General features: G+C 52.0%; 1 protein-coding gene across 2 annotated transcripts; it reads right to left on the bottom strand.

Annotated features, from left to right (window-relative positions):
* Positions 1–8,008: 8,008 nt before the first annotated feature.
* Positions 8,009–19,686, bottom strand: SLC2A8 (solute carrier family 2 member 8). Of its 2 annotated transcripts, XM_003940613.3 has the most exons (10): positions 19,525–19,686; positions 19,273–19,435; positions 18,763–18,969; positions 16,973–17,072; positions 14,319–14,515; positions 13,223–13,366; positions 12,960–13,068; positions 10,819–10,992; positions 10,336–10,481; positions 8,009–8,799 (listed from the first exon to the last, which is right to left on the bottom strand). In XM_003940613.3, the coding sequence occupies exons 1-10, from the start codon at positions 19,578–19,580 to the stop codon at positions 8,662–8,664; spliced, it is 1,434 nt and encodes a 477-aa protein (XP_003940662.1). In that variant the 5' UTR covers positions 19,581–19,686; the 3' UTR covers positions 8,009–8,661. The 2 variants fall into 2 exon arrangements, with proteins under 2 accessions (XP_003940662.1, XP_010349644.1); XM_010351342.2 differs by lacking the exon at positions 10,336–10,481.
* Positions 19,687–21,053: the final 1,367 nt, after the last annotated feature.

The following is a 21,053-nucleotide window of genomic DNA, read 5'->3' as shown; positions in this document are numbered from 1 at the left end:
TTTTAATTTAGACACTGTCTTGCTCTGTCACCCAGGCTGGAGCGCAGTGGCGCACCACTCATATAGCTCACTGCAACCTTGAACTTCTGGGCTTAAGCAGTCCTCCTGCCTCAGCCTTCCAAGTAGCTGGGATTACAGGTCTGCAGACTAATTTTATTTTTTATTGTATTTTATTTATTTATTTTTTTTGAGACAGCGTTTCGCTCTTGTTGCCCAGGCTGGAATGCAATGGCTCAATCTTGGCTCACTGCAACCTCCACCTCCCAGGTTCAAGCAATTCTCCTGCCCTAGTCTTCCGAGTAGCTGGGATTACAGGCGTGCACCACCATGCCTGGCTAATTTTTGTATTTTTAGTAGAGACAAGGTTTTGCCACATTGGCCAGACTGGTCTTGAACTCCTGACCTCAAGTGATCCACCTACCTTGGCCTTCCAAAGTGCTGAGATTACAGGCATGAGCCACTATGCCCAGCCTAAAGCTGATTTTTAAAAAATGAAAATATGTATCCTTAGGGAAAGTCAAACAGGCAAGCCATTAAATAAAAGAGCACAGGATGCTACAAAAAAGGCACAGGTTTAGAAGATACCAAGGAAACCAGGAAAATTTAAAAAATAAGTAAATAAATAAAAAGGCACAGGGAATAAAACCGAATTAGAAATTACTGCCAAAACAGAGTGGTGATTTTCATATCAGACAGGGTCAGACCTCAGAACAAGGAGCAGTACCAGGGACTAAGAGGGCCATTTCCTAAAGATAAAGGATGGAACAATCAGGAGAATGTTACAGTTCTAAATGCACAGGTGCCTAAGAACAGAGCTCCAAAGTGCCTGACAAAGGCCAACAGAACTGCGGAACTGGACAATACACATGCAGAGGTGGAAATACCAACAACCTCTCAGTAAGTGATAGAACAAGTTGGCCAGGCACTGTGGCTCACGCCTGTAATCCCAGCACTTTGGGAAGCCGAGGCAGGTGGATCACCTGAATTCAGGAGTTCGAGACCAGCCTGACCAACATGGAGAAACCCCGTCTCTACTAAAAATAAAAAAATTAGCCAGGTGTGGTGGTGCATGCCTGTAATCCTAGCTACTCGGGAGGCTGAGGCAGGAGCATTGCTTGAACCCTGGAGGTGGAGGTTGCTGTGAGCTGAGATCGTGCAATTGCACTCCAGTCTGGGCAATGTGAGCAAAACCCCATCTCAAAAAAATAAAATATAATAAAATAAAAAATAACAAGTGGACAGAAAATGTGGAGAAGACGTGATGTTAATTTTATGTGTCAACCTGACTGGTCCAGTATTATTCTGGGTGTTTCTGTGGTGTTTTGGATGAAATGAACATTTGAATCAGTGAACTGAGTGAAGCAGATTGCCCCCTCAGTGGAGGTGAGCCTCATTCAATCCGTTGAAGGCCTGAGTAGAACAAAAGTAAGGGAAAAATGCTTCCTGGCTATCTTGAGTGGTGATGAGAGTCTTTTCCTGCCTTCAGACTTGAAATGTGATACTGGTTCTTCCTGGATCTCCAGCCTGGAACTGCACCGTCAGCTCTCCTGGGTCTCCAGCTGCTGACTCATCCTGCAGATCTTGTGACCTCAGCCTTCTTAATCATGTGAGCTAATTTCTTTTCCTTCTTTCTTCTTTTTTTTTTTCTTTTGAGATGGGGTCTCACACTGTTGCCCAGGTTGGAGTGTAGTGGTGCAATCTTGGCTCACTGCAGCCTCCACCTCCCAGGTTCAAGAGATTCTCCTGCCTCAGCCTCCCAAGTAGCTGGGATTATAGGCATGTGCCACCACACTCAGCTAATTTTTTTTTGTATTTTTAGTAGAAACAGGGTTTCACCATGTTGGCTATGCTGGTCTTGAACTCCTGACCTCAAGTGATCTGCCTGCCTTGGCCTCCCAGCACAGGCGTGAGCCACTGTGTCTGGCCATGATGTGTGCTGATTTTTTTTTTTAATTTCTCTCTCTATATTTATCTTTATCTCTCTCTCTCTACATATCCATACACCCCCCCTAAAACACACACCATTAGTTTAATCTCTGGAGAACTCTGATTAATACAGAAGACCTGAAGCAGACTATTACAGCTTGACCTAAGTGACATTTATAGAACACTCCACCCAGCAACAGCACAGTACATATTCTTTTCAGTTGCAAATGCAACATTCACCAGTATAGGTCGAAATACATTTAAAAGGATCAAAATTATGTTAAAACATGATTAATAAAACAGATCATTTTATAGAAGAGCTAGAAGATAAAGTTAAAAGAAGTTCCTAGAATACAGAGATACTAAAAGAGTATATAAGTGGGCCAGGTGTGGTGGCTCACACCTGTAATTCCAGCACTTTGGGAGAATGAGGTGGGTGGATCATGAGGGCAGGAGTTCAAGACCAGCCTGGCCAAGATGGTGAAATCCATCTCTACTAAAAATACAAAAAAAAAAAAAAGAAAAAAATTAGCCGGGTGTGGTGGTGTGCACCCGTAATCCCAGATACTTGGGAGGCTGAGAAAGAGAACTGCTTGAACCCAGGAGGCGGAGATTGCAGTGAGCTGAGATCGCGCCACTGTACACCAGCCTACACAACAGAGTGAGACTCCATCTCAAAAAAAAAAAAAAAAAAAAAAGTATATAAGTGAAAAATTGAGGGAGGATACTGTGCCATGAAGTACAGTATCTACTAGAAGTTTCAGAGAGAGAGAGAGAAAACAGAGAAAATCAGGGGCTGGGATGTGAGACTAAAGAAGTAAAAGAAGAACAAGTTCCCAGAAGAAAGTATTGAGATTCAAAATCTCATGGTATCAGAGGTGTTTGAACCAGAGCAACTTCTTCTTGAGTAGGGGCTGGGTAAAATGAGGCTGAGACCTACTGGGCTGCATTCCCAGAAGGATAAGGCATTCTAAGTCACGGATGAGACAGGAGGTCAGCACAATATATAGGTCATACAAACCTTGCTGATAAAACAGGTTGTAGTAAAGAAGTCAGCCCAAGGCCAGATGCTGTGGCTCACACTTGTAATCCCAGCACTTTGGGAGGCCGAGGCAAGCGGATCACAAAGTCAGGAGTTCAAGACCAGCCTGGCCAACACAGTGAAACCCTGTCTGTACTAAAAGTATAAAAATTAGGTGGGTGTGGTGGCAGGCACCTGTAATCCCAGCTGCTTGGGAGTGTGAGGCAGGAGAATCGCTTGAACCTGGGAGGTGGAGGTTGCAGTGAGCTGAGATTGTGCCACTGCACTCCAGCCTGGACAACAGAGCTAGACTCCATCTCAAAAAAAAAAAAAAAAAAAAAAAAAAAAAAAGCTGGCCCAAACCCAACCAAACCAAGGTAGTGATGACAGTAGTGACCTCTGATGGTCCTCACTGCTACACTCCTACCAGCACCATGACAGTTTACAGATGTCATGGCGACCTCAGGAAGTTTCTTTATATAGTCTAAAAAAGGGTGGCACGAATAATCCACTTCTTTTTTAGCATATCATCAAGAAATAACCATAAAAATGGGCAAGCAGCAGCCCTTGGGACTGCTCTGTCTATGGAGTAGCCTTTCTTTATTCCCTTACTTTTTGAATAAACTTGCTTTTACTGTACCCTATGGACTCACCCTGAATTTTTCTTGCATGAGATCCAAGAACCCTCTCTTGGGGGTCTGGATTGGGACTCCTTTCCTGTTACAATGGGATAAATGAAAACCTACAGTTAGATTCACGCCTACAAAATGTGACATTGCCAAAGAGAAAATTATGAAAACTACTGGAGGAGAAAAACAGTTAACCTGCAGAAGAATTAAGTAGCAACATACTTTTCATTAGCCACAGTGGGTGTTTAAAAAGACAACAAAGCTTCCATCCAGAAATGACAGTAAGCTGGGCACGGTGGCTCACACCTATAATCCCAGCAATTTAGGAAGCCGAAGTAGGGAGAATCACTTGAGGCCAGAAGTTCGAGACCAGCCTGGGTAACATAGTGAGACCGTCTCTACAAAAAAGAAAAAAAAAAGTGACAGTAAAATAAAGGCTTTTTAGGAGTGCAGAAACTCACTCCTTCTGTACCTGCCCTGAAAAAATTAGTGTTATCAGACATGGTAGCCCCGTGAAGGTGTACCCCTGCAAATTAAAATGGAATCCAAGGAGCAAGGTGTGGAACCCAAGAAACAGAGAAATTAACCCAAGAATTCAATGAAAAGGAAATGTACTATCACAGCTTTGCAGCAGGTCCCCTAAAATAATAGGTCGGCAAGGAGAAATAAATGGCTTCCACAAAACGGCTGGCGTATTACAGAAGGAAAAGACCTCAGTCAAGTGGTAAAGAAAATGACGTGTTTCTTAAGAAGGAAAAAAAAAAAAAGACAAACACTCCAGGAAAAAAGAAATCTAATTTTCTCATGTCTTAAATAAGGTACAAATCCAAATCTGGCATTATTTTAAATAACTGACAAAGAAGAAGAAAAAATCCATTTTAGCCGGGCGCGGTGGCTCAAGCCTGTAATCCCAGCACTTTGGGAGGCCGAGGTGGGTGGATCACAAGGTCAAGAGATCGAGACCATCCAGGTCAACATGGTGAAACCCCGTCTCTACTAAAAATACAAAAAAGTAGCTGGGCATGGTGGCACATGCCTGTAATCCCAGCAACTCAGGAGGCTGAGGCGGCAGGAGAATTGCCTGAACCCAGGAGGCGGAAGTTGCGGTGAGCCAAGATCGCGCCATTGCACTCCAGCCTGGGTAACAAGAGCGAAACTCTGTCTCAAAAAAAAAAAAAAAAAAAAGAAAAGAAAAAATCCATTTTATCTTGATACTTAGAATATTCCTTTTTGAGTAATACAGGCTGACATAGGATTATGTCTTTGAGTCCATTCCACTGGGTTTACAGTAATGTTTATGTAACCACAATGTTGTAAACACTTCCTCCCCACATTCATAAAGAAGGTCTGGGTTTTATGTATTACTAACTTAAAGCCACGTTATCAGTGGCTTTGCTGGAGCAAAGGATCATTTGGACCCAGAAAGCTTATTCTCAAGGCAGCTTTCAAAAAGTAAAGTGGTGGGGCAGGCCGGGCGCGGTGGCTCAAGCCTGTAATCCCAGCACTTTGGGAGGCCGAGGCGGGTGGATCACGAGGTCGAGAGATCGAGACCATCCTGGTCAACATGGTGAAACCCCGTCTCTACTAAAAATACAAAAAAAAAAAAAAAATTAGCTGGGCGTGGTGGCGCGTGCCTGTAATCCCAGCTACTCAGGAGGCTGAGGCAGGAGAATTGCCTGAACCCAGGAGGCGGAGGTTGCAGTGAGCCGAGATCGCGCCATTGCACTCCAGGCTGGGTAACTAGAGCGAAACTCCGTCTCAAAAAAAAAAAAAAAAAAAAAGTGGTGGGGCAGCTCTCCTCACATTTTGATATGTACTTCCCCATCATTTCCTTCGACCTTTCCATCATGTCCCCCCACCTCCCCATCATCCCCCCACCTCCCCATCACCTCCCCATCATCTCCACCTCCCAATAATCTCTCCCTCTCCCCATCATCTTCTCCCACCTCCTCATCTCCCCATCATCTCCCCCACCTCCCAATAATCTCTCCCCTGTCCCCATCATCCCCCCTGCCTCCCCATCATCTCCCCCCACCTCCCCATCATCTCTCTCCACCTCCCCGTCATCTCCCTCCAACTCCCCATCATCTCCCTCCATCTCCCCAGCATGTCCCCCACCTATCATCTCCCCATTATCTCCCCTACCTCCCATCATCTCATCCCATTTCATCTCCCCATTATCTACTCCTTGCCTCATGATCTCCCCATCATCTCATCCCATCTCCTCATCATCTCCCCATCATCTCCCCCCACCTCCCATCATCTCATCCCATTTCATCATCTCCCCATTATCTACTCCTTGCCTCCTCATGATCTCCCCATCACCTCCCCCACCTCCCATCATCTCATCCTATCTCATCATCTCCCCATCACCTCCCCCCACATTCCATCTCCTCATCATCTCCCCATTATCTACTCCTTGCCTCCTCATCATCTCCCCAGCATCTCCCCCCACCTCCCCATACCTCCTACATGCTTGCTTCGGCCCATGTTAAGCTTCAGTCTGAAGCTCCAGTTGGTGGCAAGAGAGCAGCCAGAGCCCCAAATCCATAACCTCCAGCCTCAAGGCTGGTAGAAAGAGAACATACCCCTAATAATTTTTATTTTATTTTATTTTATTTATTTATTTATTTTGAGACAGAGTTTCACTCTTGTTACCCAGGCTGGAGTGCAATGGCGCGATCTCGGCTCACCGCAACCTCTGCCTCCTGGGTTCAGGCAATTCTCCTGCCTCAGCTTCCTGAGTAGCTGGGATTACAGGCACACGCCACCATGCCCAGCTACTTTTTTGTATTTTTAGTAGAGATGGGGTTTCACCATGTTGACCAGGATGGTCTCGATCTTTTGACCTCATGATCCACCCGCCTCGGCCTCCCAAAGTGCTGGGATTACAGGCTTGAGCCACCGCGCCCGGCCTTATTTTTGAGATAGACTCTCGCTCTGTCCCCCAGGCTGGAGTGCAATGGCATGATCTCGGCTCACTGCAACCTCCACCTACCAGGTTCAAGTGATTCTCCCACCTCAGCCTCAGCAATTCTCCTGCCTCGGCCTCCTGAGTAGCTGGGATTACAGGCATGTGCCACCACACCCAGCTAATTTTGTAATTTTTGGTAGAGCGGAGGGTTTTACAGTGTTAGTCAGGCTGGTCTTAAACTCCTGACCTCAGGTTATCCACCCACCTCTGCCTCCCAAAGTGTTGGGATTACAGGCGTGAGCCACCAGGCCTGGTGCCCTTTTGTATTTTACTTTTATTGTTAAAAGGTTTACAAAAACACATACAATTTTACACCAGCCTGGAAAAAAAGTGTTTGACAATTTGCTAAGATTACTACATTGAGATGCAAAAAGCAATATGGTTCTTACCCGATTAGTGGACTGCCTGCCACACAAGTGTTGGGAATGCGACCGTCAAGGTGCAGCCTTTGCCAGGGGAGATGTTCCTGCTTGGAGACAGGACCCTGCTTCTGGAAGGCCCTCAGGGAAACTGGATTTGCTATAGCTGAGCGTTGTCCAAGGTCCTGTGCCTGGCTTCACACATTTCACTGAAATAAGAGCAGCTGCTGCAGATCTAGAAACTGATCTGATCTGGAGCCTTGCTCTGCCTGGTCCATGCTGTACCTTTAGTATCCTCAAAAACAGGCCCCTGTTCTCTGCCTTCATTATGTGACTTAAAGGGAAATGCCAAGATGGGCAGGTGCTGGGGCTGCAGGATAGTGTGTGTGTTGGAAGTAAGCTCTTTTCAAGATAAAACCAAAATCTTTTTTGGGGGGTTGGGGTGGGGGTTGGGGTCTTGTTCTGTCTCCCAGGCTGGAGTGAAGTGATGTAGCCTCAAATTCCTGGGCTTAAGCAATCCTCCCGCCTCAGCCTCCCAAAGCACTAGGATTATAGGTGTGAGCCTCTGTGCCTGGCAGAACAAAATCTCAACAGGGATGTTATCTCTGCAAAGGGGTGGCTGAAAATAGTTATATCGTTTATCCACATAAATGAGTTAACATTTGTGAAGTGCTTAGGACAATGCCTAGCAGCTGGTTCACAGCTATAAAAATAATATTAGGCTAGGCATGGTGGCTCACACCTGTAATCCCAGCACTTTGGGAGGCCAAGGTGGGTGGATCATGAGATCAGGAGTTCAAGACCAGCCTGGACAACATAGTGAAACCCTGTCTCCACTAAAAGTACAAAAATTAGCCAGGCATGGTGGTGTGTGCCTGTAGTCCCAGCTACTCAGGAGGCTGAGGCAGGAGAATTGCTTGAACCCGGGAGATGGAGGTTGTGATGAGCTGAGACTGCACCACTGCACTCCAGCCTGGGCAACAGAGTGAGACTCTGTCTCAAAAAAACAATAAATGTTTTCTAATTTTCCTAAAATGAACATATATTACTTAGCAAATTAATAATAAAATTATAAAAAACAGAACAAGAGTTTTCTTTGTTGTTGTTTATTTTTTAAACTCAACAAGATTTGATGGCTGATGACTCAGGGAACTGAGCCCAAGGAAGGAGCCAGAAATTACTTCTCGGTGCCAAGGGCAAGCTTGGCTGACCATGAGAAAAGTAAATCCACAGGGTGTCCTGGGTAGCGTCTAGTCCCAGAAGTCATGGGAATAAAGAATAAACCCTTTTCAAACTGAGCTCACACAAAGAGCCCAGAGACACTGACCTGATTTTCTGTGTCCATCTTTATTTGGCAAAGTTCCTTCCCAAAAAGGTAGCCACATGAGACGAGTGACCAGGTGCCCAGCACCCAACCTCCAAAAGTACCTCCAGCCAGAAGACAAAGATCCCAGAGGCCCACCTCTCCTTCTGCTGCTTTAGTGTCATGTGTAGAGGGCTGACTGCAGGTCTGCAAAGCTCCAAGGTGATCCCAAGTCTACAGAGCAGCAGCAGGAACTGGAACAGGAGGCTGGTGAACCTCCTAGCTCCAGGTTGGGGGCTGGAGGGAGCTCGAAATGAAGGAGAGACCCTGCAAACCAAGGCTCCAAGGGGCTGTGCTCCTGGATTCTGGCTCTCCTGGGGCAGGCAAGGGCTCTGGGCTCGGGCCCAGCTCAGAGTCACAGGCTCACGCCATCCCCTAGTGAGTGGCTGTCATCGCCCCTCAAAATGGGCTGTGATTTGTTCCAGAGTCTTTCCTTTGGTTTCAGGGACACAGAACAAGGTGAAAAGGACACTGAAGATGCAGAAGGCAGAGGCGAGCCAGAAGGCTCCGTAGGGCCTGAGGACCTCCTGCAGAGAGAAGAAAGGCCATGGGTGGGCATGGGGGGAAATCAGGAGGCCCTATGCAATCACTGAGGCAGCTCTGCCACCGGGGGGCCAGTCCTCTGACCCCAGCCTGTCCTGCCCAAGGCCACACCCATTCTGCCTCCAGCCAGCTCTGGAAAATTGGAGGATAATCTGGCACCCAGTCTGGTGGCCAGGGCCGAGCACTGTCAAGGCATCGAGGTCATATGGCTTGGGAAACTGAGGCTCACAGCAATGAAGTGACTGCCTCAAGGCCAGAGACCCGCTATCCAGTGACAGCTGGGCGCCTACTCCAGGTCTGACTCCAGGGCCCATAGACCCACCCTCCACTCTCAGCTTTGGCCCCACCCTGAGGCCCCTGGGGGGTTCTTTCAGAGTGTGGTGGGAATGGGTGAGACAGGGCAGAGTGAGCATGGCTCCAGGAGCACACGGGGACTCTTGAGGCTAGTGGCATGAAGGCAGCAGTAAGCTGTCCCCTTCGGTTAGAGCCTGTCCCCCCTCCCCCACCACCGTGATCTCCCATGTGCCAGAACTAAAAAGGTGCTTCTCAGCTCCTCGTCCTCTGGGAGCTGGTGATGTCTCCCTCCTTGAAGGCCTTCTCCTGGCCTCTTGGACACTGGCTCCCCAGGTCACTGTTGGGTCCTTTGTCACTTCCTTCTTGGCTTCTTTTCCTCCCTCTTTTGCTGCCCATCTCCTCCCAGCCCCCAACAAGTCATCTCCACCCCAGGCATCAGCCTGGGGCAGCCCTGCCTAAGTGAGTGCCAGGCTCTGCACAGACTCCAGGCTGGCCCCTCACTGATCCGCCCCACCATGTCCTAACCCAGCCCCATTGGGGTTTATTCTCCCACCATTGCCATGGCCTTTCCAGCCCTTGTCATAAAGGGGACTCTGTCTATCTTGTTCATTGCTGTCCCTGATGCCTTGAATAGGGATGGACATGGCACATGTCAGGAGACCTGAGGGTACAAATGACTGAACAAACCACCAGATCATCTACTCCAGAGCTGTCTCTGTCAGCTGGGAAGCCCTGGGGCAGGGACCAGGCCTGCGTTAGTTCATCCGTGAGAAGGCAACAAAATGATGAGCTGAATGGATGCTCCCATCAGCCTTGAGAGCAAGCTGCTGTTACTCGCCTCCAGTTTCAGCCAAGGAAGCAGGCTTAGAGAAGGTAAGCAGCATACCCAAGTTCACACAGCCAGGGTGGGGCTGCAGCCCAGTCCTTTCCGCTCTTCCCATGTAGACCTTAGGTTCAAGGCCCAAGTTCCTAACAGTCTCTAAGGGGAGAGGCCAGCTGTGCCATCTGACTGCCAAGACACACAAGGACTCCTGAGGGGTCACAGCCTGGGTTTCCCATCTGGCCCGGCCCATCTGCCTCCACTTTGCCTTGCCCAAGACAGCCAGTGACCCAGGCATGGTGGGGCTCAGCCTGCCTGTATGGCCCTGCTCCTGGGTCTCCTACCATACAAGTGGTTTTAGAAAGTGCTTCTTTCTGACATGCAGTGGGCTGAGGGCTGTGCTCACCATGAGGCTGCTGAATTCCTTGGTCACGAGAAAGGCCATGAGCCAGTTAGTGAGGACGCAGACGCCTGTTGCCACGCCCTTGACGTGCAGAGGGAAGATCTCTGACATGAGGAGCCAGGGGATGGGCCCCCACCCCACGGCAAAGCCTGCGGGAGCGAGACAGGCGTCAGGGCCCATAGGGCTGGGCTCCTTGGCTCGCCACAGAGCCAAGAGACCCAGCTTCCCAGCCTGTAGGGCTGAGGGGTCCTGGATCCCAGTGTGGGCCTTCGATGGGGCCTGCTCAGAGAGCTGCTTAGGGGATTCAGTGAAAGGAATGCAGAGCGACCTAGTTCAGCATCTGTGTGTGGTCAGAGCTATCAACGCAGAGCCTGGGATCTACGATGCGAGAGGTGAGCTGGGGAAGACCCCAGCTGCCCAGGACCGCCAGAGGAGTGCTGGGGGATCCCCTCCCACTCCTCGCCCAGTCTCCCATGGGCCCCTTACCGGCGATGAAGAGACACATGCTGCCCACAGCCAGCCAGGCCAGCCCCACGCTGGCATCAACAGGCTCTGTGGAGACGGATGCCGAGAGGGCCACATGCGAGGAGTTGCTGGGGCTACCCTGGGTCAGCTTGAAGTAGGCACCGAAGGCACTCATGCTGAACACCATGATCACACCTGCAGGCAGGAGGGTGGCAGTGGGCGGGGCGCCAGGAGAATGGCCCAGGGTGCAACAGTGTGGCCTGGACACCTGGGGGTGGGGTCTGGCTTCCAAGGAGTGGCCAGCTTGGTATTCTGGTACCTTGGCCCCAGGAGCCCTGACTGGGTGGCAGCCCCCCTCCGTGGAAGTTCACCTCAGGGAACTGCAGGAGGTTCCTGGAGCAGACCCTCTGGCCCGAGGAAGCAGGGGTGGTACCGGTGCAGCAGCAGCGTCAGGCAACCCCCAGCCCCAACAGTCGCCTTTGCAGCAGCCACTGAGGACCAAATGTCTGTACCCAGCTCTTGCTGAAGGCCTCACGTGGATCACTTGCCACTCCTCACAACAGCACTAGGGGAGGCGCTGCTATTACCCCCATTTCCCAGAGGCGGAGACTGAGGCTCAGAGAGGTAAAGTCACTTGCCCAAAAGGATCACAAGCTCCTGAGTTGTGGGTAACATCCCCCATGGGCACCGAGGAAGGAGAACTGTCCTGACCCCAGGCACAATTAGTGCCTGAAGAATATCTTAGTTTATAGTGTTATTGCTCAGCTGTTTCCTTTATATAATCCTTCATATATAATCATATTAGTTTATAGAATTAGTGCTTGAAGTGTAACTTACTGCTTACATATACAAAGCATACTTTGTTCTATATAATCTTTCTATATAATCATATAGGTATTGTAGTCGGAGCTGTACTGATACATTAGTGCTAATTTATGGAATCCTATATAACCATAGAGTAGTTTGTAGTAGGAGGAATGCCTAAAGCAGTCACAGAACAGAAGCAGTACATGGGAAAACAGCCAGACCAGGACGAGAACCAAAGACCCAGGCAGTGGCATCCCTGCCTGAAAGGGCATATGCTGTATGGCAGGCTTGGAGCAAGTACCTCTCCTCCTGATAAAGGAGTTGTAGTACCTTGCGTCCAGTTCCTGTGGAAAGTAGGCCTCAGGCCTGAGATCCTGGAAGTAACCGAGGGAGAAGAACCCCTCTGGTGTGACCAGTCACAGCGGCTGTACACCTTGTCAGTCTTTTCTCGCTTCTGTGCTAGCTCAAAGAATCCTCCCATAAATATCTTAAGAACACAAGTCTGTCAGCTCCCACTGCATTAAGCTTATGGTATCCTTCTATTAGAAATCCTTTGAAGTCTCCAGCCCCCAGATGAGAAGTGTTGCGCATGACACCTGCTGCACACAGCCCACCTCCTTGCTTCGGTGACCTAATGGTGGTGGACCCCTTTTCTGTACATGACCCCCTACTACTGCACATAGCACAGCCCCCTGCTGCGCACGGTCCCCCTCTCTGCTCAGGTGACATAATGGGGTGGTCCCCTCACTTGAAACTCACGTGATTATGTATGTCCTATTACTAAGCCTATAGATGATGACCTCACTCACGACCCTGCCCCCTGCTTGTACCTAATAAATACACATGCTCTGGGGCATTTGGGGGCCGCCATTGCTGATCTCCGCTCACAGGTGGTGTGGCCCCAAGTCCAGATGCTCTTCACCAGTTCCTCAGTGTCCTGTCTCTTTACTCCCTGTATGCTGCACCTCAACACAGAATAATAGATACCCCAAAACCCTGTGGGGCCTCCACAGCCCTACATCTGGCACCTAACGTGTGAGTGCCCTACACTGAGTCACTTCACCTTCCTGGCTCTCAGTTTCCCCATCATAAGCTGGGCCCGTGATGGTGCCTTCTGGTGGGTTCGCCACAGAGGTTAAAGGCATGGTGTGGGAGCACCGCTAGCGTGGACAGGCCTGCTGCGAGTGCCTGGTGGTGAGCTGCCGCCAAATCATGGCCACATTAGTCCATGATGTTTGTCATCACAAATGCTCCCTGTCCTCCTCCTGCAATGTGGTGGCCTTGGCAAAGGCCCTCTAGCCCATGACGGGGAGACTGGCCCAGGGCACCCATCCTGCACAGGGTCAAGCCCTCACCTGACAAGGCCAGGAGCAGCCTCCGCCCTGCTCTGTCCATGATGAGGGCCGCCACAGCTGTGAACAGCACCTGGATGATGCCCACAATGATCGAGGCCAGGCTGCTGTCCTGGGGGAGACGGAGCCAAGGCGTCAGGGGAGTCAGCCGAGAGCTGGGTCCCTCCCTCTCCAGGCCTGTGCTGAGTGGCTGGGCCCTAGGCTGGGGGAGGAAGCTCCAACTCTGTGGGGGCTGTATGAGGCAGGCCAGGCAGAGGCCCCTTTACCTTGAACTTGGCTTCTTCAAAGATGGTCTGTGCGTAGAACATGATGGCGTTGACTCCCGACAGCTGCTGGAAGGCCATCAGGGAGATGCCGATGACGAAGGGCTTGTAGATGCCAGGCTGCCACAGCAGGGTCAGGTGGAAGCCCTGCTCTGACGGAGATTGGCCATCAGGATCTCTCTCTTCCCTCCTGCAAGGGGCTCCCCTCTGTGGGCCCACTGTCCTAAGGGCTTGAAGAGTGTCTCGGCTCATCCCAGTGCCACCTGTGTCCTCAGGTATGCAGACAAGTCCCAGCCTCCCCATGTGTCAGGTGAGAAGACCCTCACCTGCCCAGGGCACTTTCTGATAGGTGGGGGGAGCCACAAAGAGGTGACCTGGGCAAAGAGCAAGCTGCTGCCCTCATCCCTGCCACCACCAACACATACAGTACCTGCTTCAGGTCTGGACCTGGCCCTCTCCACTGACCCTCCCCTCCCACTGAACCCATCTTCCTCACGGGCCTGTATCCTCCTCACTGACCCCACCCTCCTCAATAAGCCCTGCCCTCCCAAGCCCACCCTTCACTGAGCACCGCCCTCCCCACTAAGCCCCACCCTCCTAAGCCCCACCTTCCCCACTGAGCCCTGCCAACCACTGTGAAGCATGTACTCTGACTCCCAAGTTACAGATGAAGAGCTAAGGCTTAAAGACCAGAAGGGCACACAGCAGGTAAGAGGCAGCGTGGGGGCTTCAAACCCACGCCTGGGTGACTCTAAAACCAGACTCTTAACCCTCTCCCCTGCCCTACAACTCCCTTGTTAAATCCAAGTCCTAAGCTCTGCCTGTTTCCCCCACCAGGCCTGGCTGTTCTCTTCCTGGGACGGTAAGGATCAAGGCTCGAGCTTTGCTGGTGACCTCGGAGCTAGGGCCCAGCTCTGTGGGGCTCTAGCTGTCTCTGCCTGCTCAAAGACAGGACAACTCTGTCCTCGCTGAGGGTGGAGGGTGGACAGGCACCTCCCTGTCCCCTGCCCTCCCGGGTGTGTGGCCTTGGGAACAGGCTGTGCTACCCCTCCCCTAACTGCTGTCCCACTCCTGTCTGCTCTGACTTCCGGCCTCTCACCTGCTCGGCCCCAATCGGGGGTTCTTCCCAGCCCTGCTCGGAGCCCCACAGGAACTGCAGGGCGGCCATGGCCTCCTGGCGCCTGTGCTGAGTCAGCAGGAAGCGTGGGGTCTCAGGCATGAAGCACATGAGCAGCAGCATGAGGGAGGGAGGCACACAGCCCAGCACAGCCAGCCAGCGCCACTCCAGCACCCAGCCTGCAGGGAAGCAGGGGAGGCTGGCATCAGAGCCAGGGCAAGCCAGCCTGGGCCTTGCCAGCCTCAAAGACTCAGCTTTAGAGATGGGGCCTTGCTGCCTCTGCACATCTGCCTCATGTTTGCTACTGACATTATCACAATTGTTCATTAAAGCACCTGGCACTAGCCAACCACACCAGCTGTAGAAGTGATGGTGGGCATGGCAACGTGGACATTACTAGGCTACGTCTGTTCAGCGAAACATTTATGTAGCCATGAAACAAAGGATGAAATGCTTGCTGTGTGTCCACGTGGTATGATGTGGTACCATTTGTACAAGAGGTGGGGGAGGGAAGATAAATATGCATAGACTCTCTGAAGGCTACCAAGAAACAGGCAATGCGGGCTCCCCAAGACAGGAAAGGGACAGAGGTGGAGGATGCTTTTCACTGGACATTTCCCCACTCTGGCACTTGAATGCTGAATCATTTGAATGCACTATCTGTTCAAAGTATACATGAAAGTAGAGAGGTGAGAGGATTTTGCTGTCTTGATGTATGAAGGACAGCATAAGTGCAGAATCATCTAGCCTTGTATGAAGCCAAAAGGTTCTCTTACAAAGGGGCCTTGGAATACATGAATCTAGGGCATTGCTGCTCTAATTATTATTTTTTTGAGATGGGGTCTTGCTCTGCCACCTAGGATGGAGTGCAATAGCATGATCTCGGTTCACTGCAACCGCCACTTCCTGGGCTCAAGCAATTCTCTTGCCTCAGCCTCCTGAGTAGCTGGGATTACAGGCACCCATCACCATGCCCGGCTAATTTTTTACTTTAGGGACATGGACATTATGGGGTTTCACCACGTTGTTCAGGCTGGTCTTGAACTCCTGTACTTGTGATCCGCCCACATTGGCCTCCCAAAGTGTTGGGATCACAGGTGTGAGCCACCATGCCTGGCCTGCTCTAATTATTAATTTTTCCCAAGCCTAAGGCTTACCTATCCCCAGTTCCCAGTGGAAAAATATCTCTAAGATAGACATGATATCCTATTGTTCTTCTGTGCTGGGGTGCAGATGGTTGTTCCATGAAGTCTAGTTGTGGGAACATTATTGCCCCAATGTGAAGCAAACCTGTCACCACTTTGTGAGGTTAACAGAGTTCACCCAACCCAGTGGATCAAAACTGACAGAAATTGATTGGTGAAAGGCAGGAGAACATGTTAAGATGCTCGGAAGGTAATGCCCCAGTACCTGTCCCCCAACCTATGAATGTCAATGCCTGCACATATGGGGACTTTGGTTTACTCAAGTATCCTAAAGTAGCCAGACAGGATTCTGAATTAGGTAAGGTGGTTAAATGGGTAAAAATGAAAGACTGAATCATCCACCCTGAAGATGCAGAGGGCTTGTGCACTGGGCCAGTCCACAGCCTGTCAGGCCCCTGAGGCCTCCTACCCCGATGGTCCCCCAGGGTTCTCAGGCCATCCCTTGACAATTCTCATTTGGAACCCACTGTTAGGTACTTTGCATGTGTCACTTAATTTCATGGATGGGTACTGGACTAGAGGTTATGTCCACTTCAAGACAGGGAAACCGAGGCTTCTAGAGGTGGTGCGACTTGGCCAAGGTCACACAGCAAGTAGGCGAGGCTATCCCCAAACCCAGGACCCTCAGATTTGAAGCCTGCCCTTGTTTTTTTGTTTTGTTTTGTTTTTTGAGACAGAGTCTTGATCTGTTGCCCAGGCTGGAGTGCAGTGGCACAATCTCAGCTCCTGAGTTCAAGCAGTTCTTCTGCCTCAGTCTCCTGAGTAGCTAGGATTACAGGCAGGTGCCACCATACCTGGCTAATTTTTGCATTATCAATAGAGACAGGGTTTTACCATATTGGCCAGGCTGATCTTGAACTCCTGACCTTGTGATCTACCTGCCTTGGACTCCCAAAGTGCTGGGATTACAGGCGTGAGCCACCACGACTGGCCACCCTGTTTTTAAAGCTTCTTCATGCTGAAGCTGCTTCTCCTGAAGCTTCTTCATGCTGGCCCAGGTTTGCCCCCTGGGGTTCCCAGGAACCGGCCTTCTTCATATTGCAACTCACTAACATGGTGTATACAGCACTGACATTCTCAAGGATACTTGTTCAGCCCTTCAGGCGCCTGGGCTGAAGATTTTTACAGGGACTCACCCACCCCTGAGCCCTCTGGTTTGTCACTGCACAGTAAGGTACTGCCCTAACCAGTCAGCCCTTCCTACACCCCCAGAGGGGGCTTCAGGGAAGATGAGGATAACACCTTCTAGAGCTCTCCCTGGAACTCAGACCCACCTATCCCAAGGTCCCTGGAAGGTGATCTGGAGTCTGGCACATTGGGCACTGGCTGTGTGACCTCAGAAAAGTCCCTTGACCTCCCTGAATCTATTTACACATCTGTAAAATGGCCACATGACCACGAACAGGAAGCAAGAGATAATGACAACTATACCTGCCAGGTAGGCCAGGAGGATGCCGATGACGACCATCAGCTGCACACAGGAGCCGAGCAGCCCCCGGACTGCTGGGTAGGCAATTTCGGAGATATAGACCTGCCAGCAATAAGATGAGGCTTTACTTGGGCTCCAAGAGTTCTTAAAACTAAAAAATCTCAGCCATTCAGAGCTGAGGAAAGTCCTCAATGGGGTTACGGCAGGCCCTGAGGGCCCTTAGTAGAAACTGCCCAGGTGAGCAGAGCCATCCCTAGGTCCCCACCACTGAATCATCTGTGGCAGGTGTTTAAAGAGGATTAAGGGTAATGGAGAGGGCTGCGTGTGATGGTGAGAGGCAGTGGGCACAGAACTTCTCAAGCCTTCGTTTAATGTGCACAGACACTCTGGATAAAATGCAGATTCTGATGCAGTAGGTCTGGGCAGGGGAAAGATTCCATCTTGCTAACCAGCTCCAGGTGACGCCCACCCAGGATCCTAGCCCGAGACCCATGCTTTGAGTGGTGGCCTTGGATCAGAAGTAGGAACTCTCGACCTCAGTCACTACCAATGGCTGCCACTGCTCCCTCCTGGGCCCACAGGCCACCAGGTCCTCACACATCATCTAAGGTTATTCACAGCTTAGGCCCTAACACAGATGTGTTTCTGCCCAGTTAAAAAAATTAAAGACGCTGGGCCTCAGTGGCTCATGCCTGTAATCCCAGCACTTTGGGAGGCCGAGGCAGGTGGATCACGAGGTCAGTAGTTTGAGACTAGTCTGGCCAACATAGTGAAACCCCGACTCTACTAAAAATACAGAAAATTAGCCTGGTGTAGTAGTGTGTGCATGTAATCCCAGCTACTCAGGAGGCTGAGGCAGGAGAATCGTGTGAACTCAGGAGGTAGAGGCTGCAGTTGTGCCACTGCATTCCCGCATGGGTGACAGTGCAAGATTCCATCTCAGTCCAGCTGCTGCTGCCGCTTAGCAAATGTTGGTGAAATGAGCACTGAGTGGCTGCTTTCAACCTTACTCGGGTGAGGTATTGTCTAAGCCCATGACCTGGGGCAGTTCACGGGTCACCCAGTTGTCAGGATCTAGTCCTCCACAAGCCATGCCAGGGGCTGTCTATGCAAAGTAGACACTACCTACTTTGTAGTAAATCCTGACCACTGAAATCTGACCACTACCTCAGGGGCTAATGTCATAATCCCTGTTTTCCAGAGAGGGAAACTGAGGCTCAGGGAGGCACTGCTCAGGCCAGTGGCAGAGCTGGGATCTGACCCAGATGTGGGCAGCCTGGGTCACAAGAGGGAGAAGGGGAAGATGCGGAAGCCAGAGGGACTGGCCTGTGGGAAGGGAAGGGGAACGCAGAGGCCAGCAGCAACCCCAGGACAAATCAGGACAGGAACTTCCTGCGAATTGCAGTCAGTGACTGGAAGGCAGGGATGAAAACCATAATGTAAGGAGCGGGCTCCTGTGGATCATCTGCAGGTTTGCAGAGCAAAAGAGGGGCACGGCTAAGTGGGACGACCCAGGGTTCCAGCACCTGCTTCTCCTCTGACTAGCTGTGGACACTGCCTGGGCAAAGGACTTCATCTTTCCAAGACTCCATGTCATGACCTCAGTGTTAAATGGAAATAGGCTCCCTCCCAGGGTCAAACGGAGGGACTACGAGATAACGCAGGGACTTCAAGCCTGGCACCCAGAAGGTCCCGCCAGGGGAGCCGCGCACCCAGATTTGGGGAGCGGCTTGTCCCACTCCTCCTTGGTCTCAGGCCCCGAGACGAGACACTCGCGAGACGGGACACTCACCGGGGCCACTAGGGAGGCAACACCGCAGGCCAGGCCGGTGAGGAGGCGGCCCCCCAGCAGCATCCACACGTCCTGGGCCGCGGTGATGACAGCAAAGCCGGTCACGAAGGGCACGGAGCACAGCAGGAGGCTCAGCTTGCGCCCGGCGCGGTCCACCAGCCAGCCGCCCAGCACGCCCCCTGCCGCGGCGCCCAGGGTCACGACGGCCTGGGGGCGGGCGGCGGCTGAGGAGGAGGCGCCGAAGCCGCGGCCCGTCCTCGCCCTCCGCCCACCCCCGCGGGCTCAGAGGGAAGTGGGCGACCCCAGGCAGGGGAGACGGGGGCCCAGCTCCCGTCCGGAGAGGAGGGGTGGGGGGGAAGGGGCCAGATGCCCATCTCGTGGGGAGGGGTTGGGGGCAAAGGGGCTCTATGCTCATCCTGCGGGGAGGGGTGGAGGGCGGAGGGGCCCGATGCCCGTCCTGAGGGGAGGATGCGGGGTCCCGGGGCTGGAGGAGTGAGCCCGGGGCCTCACCCCGAACCAGGAGGCGGCTTCGTCGTTCAGGCGCGGGGCCGGGGGCGCGGCGCGCTGCAGGCTTGGGATGGCCGGGGAGCTGTAGCCGAGCGCGAAGCCGAAGCTGAGTGGGCCCAGGGTAGCGGCGAAGGCGGCAAGGAAGACGCGGCGGCCGCGGGGCGCGCTGCGGCGACAGGGTGGAGGGTGAGCGGAGCGGGCGCGGAGGAGCGGGAGGGCAAGGCCGCGTCCGGGCCCGGGTTCCCTGCAGCTCACCTGCCGCCAGGCGGCTCCAGAAGCGGCTGGGTCTCCTCAGGGTCTTCGGGCGTCATATCCACGGCCAACGCCAATCTGCCGGCTCCAGCGCCTGAACCGACACCAGCCCCGCCAGTGCGGCCCGCACCGGCCTCTTGCAGCCAATGGGGGGGGAGGGGCAGGAGGCGGGGGCGGGGCTAGGACGAAATCGGAACAGCAGTGCAGGAACAGCCAATAGGAATGCAAGGTGGGGTTAGCGACTACTCTGGGACCCGCCCTTTATATTAAAGCAGACCAATGGAAGCACAGAGCCAATCAGTAAAGCGCGCTGGAACCGCCCCTAGGACGGAGCTGCCCTAAGTACAGGTGGGGTGGAGTTTCCGTCTGGGAGCACAACCACCCAATTGAAGTGTGGTGCGAGCCCGTAGGCGGGGCCAGAGAGCTGTCTCTGAACTGGGCTACCCAATGAGGTTGGAGGGAGGAATTTTTTTTTTTTTTTTTTTTTTTTTTTTTTTTTTTTGTTGCTTGGCACCTCCTCTCAATCTAGCTTTGACCAATGAGGGTAGGGGCGGGCGAAGGCGGAGCACGTGGACCTCAGTCCTGACTTTCCGCCCCCAACTCCGAGTAGCTGCTGAGCTCCCTTGGTCAGGTCTGCATTGCCTGCCCCGCGTTAATCGCTGCCCTGGGGACTTATTGGAGGCGTCCGACCTCTGCCTGGGCCCAGCTCAGCAGGAGAGAGATCCTCCAAACAGACTGTCTTGGGCCGCCTCCCTCTCCTCTCGGACGCCGAGACTGGTCAGGCGCTCCAGCTGAGCTGCCGGGGGCGGAGGCGTGTTCCTGTACACGGAAACCCACCTTCATCCCTTCTAGATTGCCGAAGGCTCGGGCCGACAGGTGCTGAGGACCAGTGGTAGGTGGGGTCCCCCACGCCACCTGTGTGACAGATCTGGGCGCCACGCTCCCTCTTAAGTTTCATTTACTTCACAGGGAATCCTGACTCTTGAATCTTCATCTACCTGCCTCCAAAGTTTGAGTTCCCTGGGGATTTGAATGGCAACTTCTCCTCGTGTACACCCAAGTCGAATGATGAGGCACTGTTGGATCTCACCAGTTGTACCCAATTCATACTCGACACTCTGGGTGCAGGCAGCTGTGGTGGAGTGCAGTATAATTCTGGAAAGAGTCAGGACATGGAAGTAAGAGGCTTGGCTTGTAATCCCTCTCTGGGCCTTGTGTTTCCTCATCTCTAAGTGGGGATGACCACTATCTTCCAGGAGAGTTGTGAAGCAAGGTAATGTATATAAAAGACGTATGAAACACTCAAATGCTAACCGGTATGATTATGATACTCATTTGACATACTGAAGTCACCTGATGGTTCTAGCAACCAACATTTTTCCACCCTGACCACAAGACTATCTTAAAGACTTAGGCAACTGCCCTCTGTACTTCCACAGCATCTAGCACTTGAGTTATGTATTCTTATCACAGTCTTTATCACTGCTTTGTGATACCCCATTTACTTCTGTCCTTCCCCAATGGACATGACC

The sequence above is a fragment of the Saimiri boliviensis genome, chromosome 2 (assembly GCF_048565385.1).
Source record: "Saimiri boliviensis isolate mSaiBol1 chromosome 2, mSaiBol1.pri, whole genome shotgun sequence".
In the NCBI taxonomy this organism is placed as follows: Eukaryota; Metazoa; Chordata; class Mammalia; order Primates; family Cebidae; genus Saimiri; species Saimiri boliviensis.
The sequence above is the reverse complement of the archived record's forward strand: the minus strand, read 5'-3'. Positions and strand labels throughout refer to the sequence as shown.

Coding starts and splice junctions, on each gene's coding strand:
- SLC2A8 (XM_003940613.3), bottom strand. CDS start 19,580: ATGACGCCCGAAGACCCTGAGGAGACCCAGCCGCTTCTGGAGCCGCCT. Junction 19,436..19,524: donor CTGGAGCCGCCTGGCGGCAG/GTGAGCTGCAGG, acceptor CTGTCGCCGCAG/CGCGCCCCGCGGCCGCCGCG. Junction 13,367..14,318: donor CCCCGATTGGGGCCGAGCAG/GTGAGAGGCCGG, acceptor CCGTCAGAGCAG/GGCTTCCACCTGACCCTGCT.